This window comes from Halyomorpha halys, unplaced genomic scaffold, assembly GCF_000696795.3.
Source record: "Halyomorpha halys isolate HHAL.00 unplaced genomic scaffold, Hhal_1.1 Scaffold223.1, whole genome shotgun sequence".
Classification (NCBI taxonomy): domain Eukaryota; kingdom Metazoa; phylum Arthropoda; class Insecta; order Hemiptera; family Pentatomidae; genus Halyomorpha; species Halyomorpha halys.
Window position 1 is genome coordinate 472,828 of NW_027115445.1, and position 9,384 is coordinate 482,211.

A 9,384-nucleotide genomic window follows, 5' to 3' on the forward strand; every position below is an offset into this window, starting at 1 on the left:
AACCCCATACTGCCCAAGCAGTAAAGAGTTAAAGGCAATGCATTCAGGAGAGAAATCAATGAATTGTAGGTAACAATATTTCAAAAAATATTCCATTACCCTTATTATATGATTATATGAACATAGTAATGACAAGACTTTTAGCCTTCCTAATAACATTTCCATATATTATACTCTACCAAATCTACTGTGACTAATAATACTAACATATAATTTACTAATAATACTGAACTATTAGACAACATCTCCCTTTACTTTCAGGGCCTTGTAGAATTTTGTTTTTTGGAATGGTAGTCATCAAAATGAAAGGACAAAGTTTGGTTGAAAGGAATATAAAATAATTTCCCCGCACCCTTCTTTTCAAGGACTTGTAGCTAAGGTTTGGCATTTTGCCTGGAAATGGCATGGCATCAGAGACAAAAGTTTATAAGTACACAAACATACCTCCTGCCTAGTTAAAAAAAATTAAACTAAAATAAAATTTGGAATGCTTAGCAGTAAATCTTAATGAGTAAAAAATAAATATAACTTGCCATTATCATAATTACCTAAAGAAAAATATATATCTACTAGAAAATAGCAGGACATTATGTGATGATGATTTACTGGCTTAAGAGAGCTACAATAAAACCAAACTAATCTTTAATATTTTAATTTTTTCGAATAAATTTTCTTAAACCTCCATTAACTCAATAGCAATGGACTAAACCTTACTCGTGAATGAGAGGTAAGTAAAAGTTACTAAATTCAAGCTGATCGTCATTACTACCCTCTTAAAATTTTATATTTTAAACTCCATATAGAAAAAAACACTTTTGGTCTCAGCCTTCTGATGATATTAATATTTAAGTATCAATGGAAGGAGTAGATATTTTTTTTTTTTTATAATATTTAGAAAATTTTTTTATTTTTAATGCAGACAAATTTCTTGAACTTTTATCATGAAAATAACACATAATCTGCGCAATACAAAAACAGGAGCAGAACAGCGAAATTATGAACATTAAAAGAAAATTTATTACAGTTATATTCAGAAATAATAATAAAAACTGATCTTGTACAAGTTCATCAACTGAATGCTTTCTATAATACATCTACCTCGTGATCTTGTACGAGTTCATCAAATATATTATTTTTATAATGAGGTGTAGATTAATAAGTGGAGAAGGTTTCGGCAGAGATTAACTGAGCTAAGCCAGAATCTCTGCTGAAAGCTCCCTGATGAAGACCTGAAACTAAGGGCGAAACATTAGCACGAATAAATAATTTTCTGTTTATTTGTGTTTTTTGTTTTGACCACACCCTCTCCCCATATTATTTTTATATTTTACTCAGCAAATATAATCAATTCAGTACACTTAATTAGGTTTTAAGTTAGGAGACGATGAAAAAGGTTTTATTAACAAATCATAAAAATGTAATAAAGATATTCACAAAATTACAACATATTTACAACAAATTACAGATTATTTACAAAAAACTTATTATAACAGACCTTATTAATAATTATTATTATTAATTATCAATTCTTCATTATTATTGTTGTTGTTGTTGCTGCTGCTGCCGCTGCTGTTGTAGTAGTTGTTCCTGTTGTTCATATTATTATTATTGTTGTTGTTATTATTACTATTATTATTAATACCATATCTTTGGAAAAGTTTCAAGCACTCAATTTGCCACTCAAGCTTATTGCACTCCGGGATGCTTTTAACATAGGGAAGTATAGAAAGGAAGAAAAGCTTGTCTGGATCTTCCTCATTCAGTCCTTTTCTATCCTTCTTAGAGCGTAGGATATATTTTGTATGATCGCCAGATGATTTTTTCTTGCAATGTTTCTTAAGTGATCCACATTTACAAAATTTGTTGGAATTATTTTCGTTGCCAATAAACGATGGATGATTTTTTTTACCAGGGCTTCCATCATACTTTTTTTTCGAACACAACATTCGAAACTGCTGGATCAAAACATTGAATTGTTTATTATACGAATTATTAGTCTGATCATTCTCTATTTTTCTGTTTCTAGTTAATTCATCAACCTCCATAATATTGATTTCTTGTTGTTGTTCTTCATTGAATGCTGTAAATAAAAATTGTCAGTAAATCTACTATAACTTCGTCAATAATTTATATTTTGAATTTAGCTTTAAAATATCTAGTATGGATTATTAAACTATTATTTTATTTAATAATAAAAAACATACTGTAAATATACTACCTTTAAAGACAATACTTTATTGGAAAAACTGAGGAACTTAATATTCACCAATAATAATCCAACCCATGAATAACTTCTTTTATTTTTGAGCCTAATATAATTTTGTTAAATTGACTTCCCTTAAAAGAAAGTTGTGATAAATGCTGATAAAGAAAGACCACTGCCTTAACAGTTCTCCTGGACATATCTTCAGTAAACAGCACTCGTTCATAAACACCACAATGAAAAACGACTGACAGAAAGACTAGATTCATCAATCAAAATATTCAAATTACTAAGCTATAAAAAATTAAGAAAATTTTGTATACATTTAGTTTCTAACAATCCAGCTTCATATACTCAAAAGTTACTGAAGCCTGAACGTTAAGACAATAAGAAGGCAGAAAAAAGTAGAAAAAGAAATTATTTTAATTGAAGACTGGGTCAATCAGCCTTTTTAGAATAGGTCTATGGTTCTTGCAAAAAACATGTAGTAGTACTGAAAAGTGAAGAAGGAAACCTAAATTTAAGCTAGTGGATCTTTCATCACTCATGAGCTCTAGCAACTTGGCTCAACTGGTTCCTAATAGTATTAGATAACATACGCCATGCCTAAACAGTTTCTCTTTTCTTTATTCTTCTAAATATATTATCTCTGAATTCATATTTGTCATTCAGGAAATAAGTGGTTATCAAACTTTTTTAGAATTTTTTTTTTGGGGATTAAGTTAAAAAAGTAACTTAGAACAGTGTAAGTAACAAAACTATTAATTTCAAATAGTAAATTCTCAAATATATCATCAAATTTCTAGTTTTGTTTCAGAGTAATTTATTTAATACAAGCCATTTATACACATTCATTTTTAAAAATACTTAAATATTCCTAATAACTTTGTGATAAAACTTCTTTGACACCAAAACTTGTTTTATTAGAAATAAGTTCAACTGTCTATTCCAATGAGGCATGCAAACAACTACTGCTTATTTAAAATAACAATTAACGTCATTTATTGTAATAATATAGCAGCTAATTAAATACCTAGTTAGCCCATTTGTAGATAAATATAGTAAGTTATGAGGATAATCCCAAAAGTAATTCCTATTTTTTTAGAAATACAAATTCCATCACACTATAATCAATGGACTAATCATTATTAAATTACAACTACATCATGTTTAATATAGACATTTCAAAACACAATTACATCATATTGACCATTTTCATGGTCCTCTGAACATTTAGCATTAATAAAATCTACTGATACAAAAAGAAAACAAATTTAATTTGATCTCGCTAATTTCGGAAACAACCAATCAGAATTGAAAAATTCTTTTTATTAAACAGTTGGTTTTGACTTAGATCAAATAGTTTGTCGGGTTTTAGTAACAATTATTGTAGTCCAGTCAAATTATACATTAGTACATGCAAAAGGTTAAATAACAGTTATTTCTTAATATGTTGTGAGGAGGTAACTACTAACTGGTCCTTACAGTTAATTTTGATGTTAAGTTAATTAGTACATTTTCTAAGTTAGTAAGTTAATTATTAACGAGTCCATTTCCAGTGTCATCTCTTCAAAAAATAATTTAGATAATAAATAATAAACTTAAATAAAGGAAAGACTGAAATCAATTTAAAAAAAAAAATGTTACTTCCTGATTGAAAGAACACTCACACTAATAGAGATAAGATGAAACTATAGAGATCATCTAGTAGATGACAAAGTAACAAGGTAATGTTAAAAAAATTAAAATTAGGAGAGATCATTCAATAATCAGAGGTTAGTTTATCCACTTTTTTTTTTAATACAAAAAAATCTACCTTGGTAAGAAATGCTACCAAAAACGATTTCTAACAGTGTTAAACTGTAGATTTAAACAATTATTTGTGTGAAGGAGTCTGTGAGAAAATACAAAAAATTAATGGATGAGTAGGGAGACTACTTGAAAGAAATTTATTTACTATGGAAAATTATAGTATTAAAATCTCATGAATCTGAACTAAAGAGGTGATTAGCAAAATAAATGTAAGAGAACAATCTTACCCTCATTATTAAGTCTGTTAATTTCATTCCTTCCATCACTTGAAGTAGCCATTGCACCAGAAGCTGTAAAGTAAAAGATCAAAATAAGTGTAATTCATAGTAATCCATAAAATATGTAAAAGAGAAAACAACCCTTTACAATGAGAAGAGGAGATAAAAATAAAGGTTATGGGGTATGTTGGCCACAATTCCACTTCTTTCACTTATGAGAGACACCAGTTCGAATGTGGGCCTGGGTTGACTTTAATTTTGTGGTAGGCTCATTAGGTCAGAGCAAAACTTTTAACACAGAAAATTCGTTTTTATAAATGTTTTGACACTAATGTCTTCAATTACAATGAAAACCTATAACTTAGGTTTTAAAAGGAGCAGTAAGGAGTAATTTTTGTAGTGTAGTTTGAGAGATTATTAAAGTTTGTTACATATAAATTTTTAACAAGGTTCAAAGAAAAAACTTTCTCTACATAAATTTTCTTACTAATAACTCTAATATGAAGAATCAAATTGAAACACTAACAGTATTCTTTATGAAATAAATTAAAAGGTATAAATCTTGAACAAGAATATGGAAGTAAGCTCCCTCTAGTAAAATATTAAGAATCAATACTGACTTTCTCCAGGGATATACACAATAATGTAAAAAACAAAAGGAAATGGTGTCTCAGATACCTATGTCATAAACCAGGAGCCTGGAAGGTTAATAAGTGTCCAATAAGCTTTCTGTAAACAACTTTGTAGATATCGTTTTATATTATTTATGAGGGGTGTTTTTATATCTGTTCACCATATAGCCCTTAAAAACCATTTTGAGAACTATTTTCGCCGCTGACGACGAAAAACAAAACCATCCGCCACCATATTTCGGTAAGGCGGCCAACCGGGTTTTAATTGGACCATTCACGATACGGGAAAAATTTGCAATTACATTATTATTCAAGTCTAAAAAAAATCCAAATCAGATAATCTGAAATTTTTTTCCGCATGTAAAACTAATTTGCAAATAATAAACTATAGCGTCATGATTTGCAGGGTTTTATGTTTTTGGAATGTAGTCCTCCTTTAAGGTCCACACGTATTGTTTTAGAGAAACAATAATGAAAATGATAAAATTATGTTCTACCTTATTTAATTTCTGGCATGTAAAAAATCTCATTTATAAAAATAATACTACAAAAATTAAATATTTCATGCGAAATTTAAATTGTACAAATGCTAGTAAATCCATTATAGTAATCCTCACATCAAAGTTTTTTTTGAAAATTAAAACGAAATAGCATAAATGATATACACTCGAGCGAAGCCGCTGGTAACAACTTAATCCAAACAAAATAATCTGGGGTGTGAAAGACCCCACCAGACTATTCTGATTGGTTTTTGTTTACCCTACCAATAAAGTTTGAACAACTTCTAATATTTCTTTGCATAATTAATTCTTAAATTTAACATTAACATATAATATAAGATTTAACTTACAACTAAATGCCTTAACTATAACTACTTAAAAATCACGACATAACTTACCCTGAGAGTCCATGTTGAATGAATGCTAGGCTTGCTACTATAGTTCGGCTTCTTGCCGTAAGTAGAGAAACTATCTTATACCTATCGATATTTTACTTTCGATGTCAAATAGTTATGGTACTGTCACCATTCCGGTAACTAGGTATGTGGGTTTTGTAGTTCACGCTGTTTGTTATATCGGAAAATAAGGGTGCATTATACGAACGTGTTTTTCCATTGTCGATAGTGAAAGATAGAGACTCAAGAGTAATCCTCCCAAATATAAAGGCGAGTTCCTGGAGAGTTCTCGCCGAAATTAGTGTGAGCTCTCGGAATATTGTATTGCTACATCGCACTCGCGTGTATTTTAACAAGAGTATATACTCACATATTCCCCCCAGTACCCCTGGTAGTAAAAGGATGCATAACATCAACCTACACATTTTCCATGTACCCTGATTTCCTTTTCCTTATTAATGGAGGGTGCGAAAAAAAAACAAAAAAAAAAACACATATTCCCTACAACACGAGGAGGTCCCTCACCTCCGGACTTAAAATAGCTCCTTTGAATGGATAGCTCATATATGATATTAAACACAGCAGGTAACGTTAAAATACCAAAGGTAGTAAAAGGTAAGACAACACGTATTACTTTTCTTTTCACAATAATGCATTTACTAATTAACTTTTTTTAAATTTTGTTTTAGAGGGTTCGGAAAAAAACATACTCCCTTATACCATAGGTAGTAAAAGGTAAGATCCAACACAAATTACTTTTCTTTTCACAGTAATGCACTTATTAATTCACTTTTATTTCTGTTTTAGAGGGATCGGGAAAAAAAAAATACTCCCTAAAAAAACAATAGTTTTTATTGTTTAATATTGTAAATTTATAAATATAGCTATATATCCTTTTATTTTAACAAGAGTATAAATTACATATAATTTCGGCAGCCAAATTTCTTTAAAATTCTATAATTTATACTCCCTAAAAAAAAAAATAGTTTTTATTGTTTAATATTATACATTTATAAAAATAGCTATATATCCTATTATTTTAACAAGAGTATAAATTATAGAAATAAATTACTTATACTTTCGGCAGCCAATTTTCCTTAAAATTCTATAATTTATACTCCCTAAAAAAAAAATAATTTTTATTGTTTAATATTGTACATTTATACAGTTTAAATTATAGAAATAATTTAAAGTAAATTGGCTGCCGTAATTATATGTAATGTATACTCTTGTTAAAATAATAGGATATAAAGCTAAATTTATAAATGTACTATATTAAACAATAAAAACTATTGTTTTTTTAGGGAGTATTTTTTTTTTTCCGATCCCTCTAAAACAGAAATAAAAGTAAACTAATAAGTGCATTACTGTGAAAAGAAAAGTAATTTGTGTTGGATCTTTCCTTTTACTACCTATGGTATAAGGGAGTATGTTTTTTTGTTTCTTCCGAACCCTCTAAAACAGAATTAAAAAAAGTTAATTAGTAAATGCATTATTGTGAAAAGAAAAGTAATTCGTGTTGTGTCTTACCTTTTACTACCTTTGGTATTTTAACGTTACCTGCTGTGTTTAATCCATTCAAAGGAGCTATTTTAAGTCCGGAGGTGAGGGTCCTCCTCGTGTTGTAGGGAGTATGTTTTTTTTTTTTTTTTTTTTTTTTTTTTTTCCGAACCCTCTAAAACAGAAATAAAATGTGAGTTAGTAGTGCATTACTGTGTAGAAAGAAAAAAAAGGGAGTATGTGAGTATATACTCTTGTTAAAATATACGCGAGTGCGATGTAGCAATACAATATTCCCAGAGCTCACACTCTAATTTCGGCGAGAACTCTCCATGAACTCGCCTTTATATTTGGAAGGATTACTCTTGAGTCTATATCTTTCACTATCGACAATGAAAAACACGTTCGGATAATGCACCCTTATTTTCCGATATAACTAACAGCGTGAACAACAAAACCCACATAACTAGTTACCGGAATGGTGACAGTACCATAACTATTTGACATCGAAAGTAAAATATCGATAGGTATAAGATAGTTTCTCTACTTACGGCAAGAAGCCGAACTATAGTAGCAAGCCTAGCATTCATTCAACATGGACTCTCAGGGTAAGTTATGTCTTGATTTTTAAGTAGTTATAGTTAAGGCATTTAGTTGTAAGTTAAATCTTATAATATATGTTAATGTTAAATTTAAGAATTAATTATGCAAAGAAATATTAGAAGTTGTTCAAACTTTATTGGTAGGGTAAACAAAAACCAATCAGAATAGTCTGGTGGGGTCTTTCACACCCCAGAATATTTTGTTTGGATTAAGTTGTTACCAGCGGCTTCGCTTGAGTGTATATCATTTATGCTATTTCGTTTTAATTTTCAAAAAAAACTTTGATGTGAGGATTACTATAATGGATTTACTAGCATTTGTACAATTTAAATTTCGCATGAAATATTTAATTTTTGTACTCCTTGAAGAAGTTTGTCGGGGGGTGCGGTCAGCAAAGAACAACATAAATAAACAAAACAATATTTATTTATTTTATGCCGACGTTTCGACCTGAGTTTCAAGTCTTCATCAGGGATAGTGGCGTGTAAAGGGGACGGGAAGATGCTAACTGCTAACTTTGTAGTATTATTTTTATAAATGAGATTTTTTACATGCCAGAAATTAAATAAGGTAGAACATAATTTTATCATTTTCATTATTGTTTCTCTAAAACAATACGTGTGGACCTTAAAGGAGAACTACATTCCAAAAACATAAAACCCTCCAAATCATGACGCTATAGTTTATTATTTGCAAATTAGTTTTACATGCGGAAAAAAATTTCAGATTATCTGATTTGGATTTTTTTTAGACTTGAATAATAATGTAATTGCAAATTTTTCCCATATCGTGAATGGTCCAATTAAAACCCGGTTGGCCGCCTTACCGAAATATGGTGGCGGATGGTTTTGTTTTTCGTCGTCAGCGGCGAAAATAGTTCTCAAAATTGTTTTTAAGGGCAATATGGTGTACAGATATAAAAACACCCCTCATAAATAATATAAAACGATATCTACAAAGTTGTTTCAGAAAGCTTATTGTACACTTATTAACCCTCCAGGCTCCTGGTTTATGGCATAGGTATCTGAGACACCATTTCCTTTTGTTTTTTACATTATTGTGTATATCCCTGGAGAAAGTCAGTATTGATTCTTAATATTTTACTAGAGGGAGCTTACTTCCATATTCTTGTTCAAGATTTATACCTGTTAATTTATTTCATAAAGAATACTGTTAGTGTTTCAATTTGATTCTTCATATTAGAGTTATTAGTAAGAAAATTTATGTAGAGAAAGTTTTTTTCTTTGAACCTTGTTAAAAATTTATATGTAACAAACTTTAATAATCTCTCAAACTACACTACAAAAATTACTCCTTACTGCTCCTTTTAAAACCTAAGTTATAGGTTTTCATTGCAATTGAAGACATTAGTGTCAAAACATTTATAAAAACGAATTTTCTGTGTTAAAAGTTTTGCTCTGACCTAATGAGCCTACCACAAAATTAAAGTCAACCCAGGCCCACATTCGAACTGGTGTCTCTCATAAGTGAAAGAAGTGGAATTGTGGCCAACATACCCCA

The 9,384-nt window shown here is 29.5% G+C and overlaps 1 protein-coding gene across 2 annotated transcripts; it reads right to left on the reverse strand.

Annotated features, from left to right (window-relative positions):
- Window positions 1-1,289: 1,289 nt before the first annotated feature.
- Window positions 1,290-5,827, reverse strand: LOC106679814 (probable serine/threonine-protein kinase samkB). Of its 2 annotated transcripts, none has more exons than XR_010844838.1 (3): window positions 4,912-5,017; window positions 4,243-4,305; window positions 1,290-2,080 (listed from the first exon to the last, which is right to left on the reverse strand). XR_010844838.1 is itself a non-coding variant. In XM_014419165.2 (3 exons), exons 1-3 carry the CDS (start codon window positions 5,774-5,776, stop codon window positions 1,500-1,502), a joined length of 657 nt encoding a protein of 218 aa, XP_014274651.2. In that variant the 5' UTR covers window positions 5,777-5,827; the 3' UTR covers window positions 1,290-1,499. The 2 variants fall into 2 exon arrangements, 1 of the variants encoding a protein (XP_014274651.2); XM_014419165.2 differs by lacking the exon at window positions 4,912-5,017 and adding an exon at window positions 5,764-5,827.
- Window positions 5,828-9,384: the final 3,557 nt, after the last annotated feature.

Coding starts and splice junctions, on each gene's coding strand:
- LOC106679814 (XM_014419165.2), bottom strand. Junction 2,081..4,242: donor TAACAGACTTAATAATGAGG/GTAAGATTGTTC, acceptor TTTTATTTACAG/CATTCAATGAAGAACAACAA.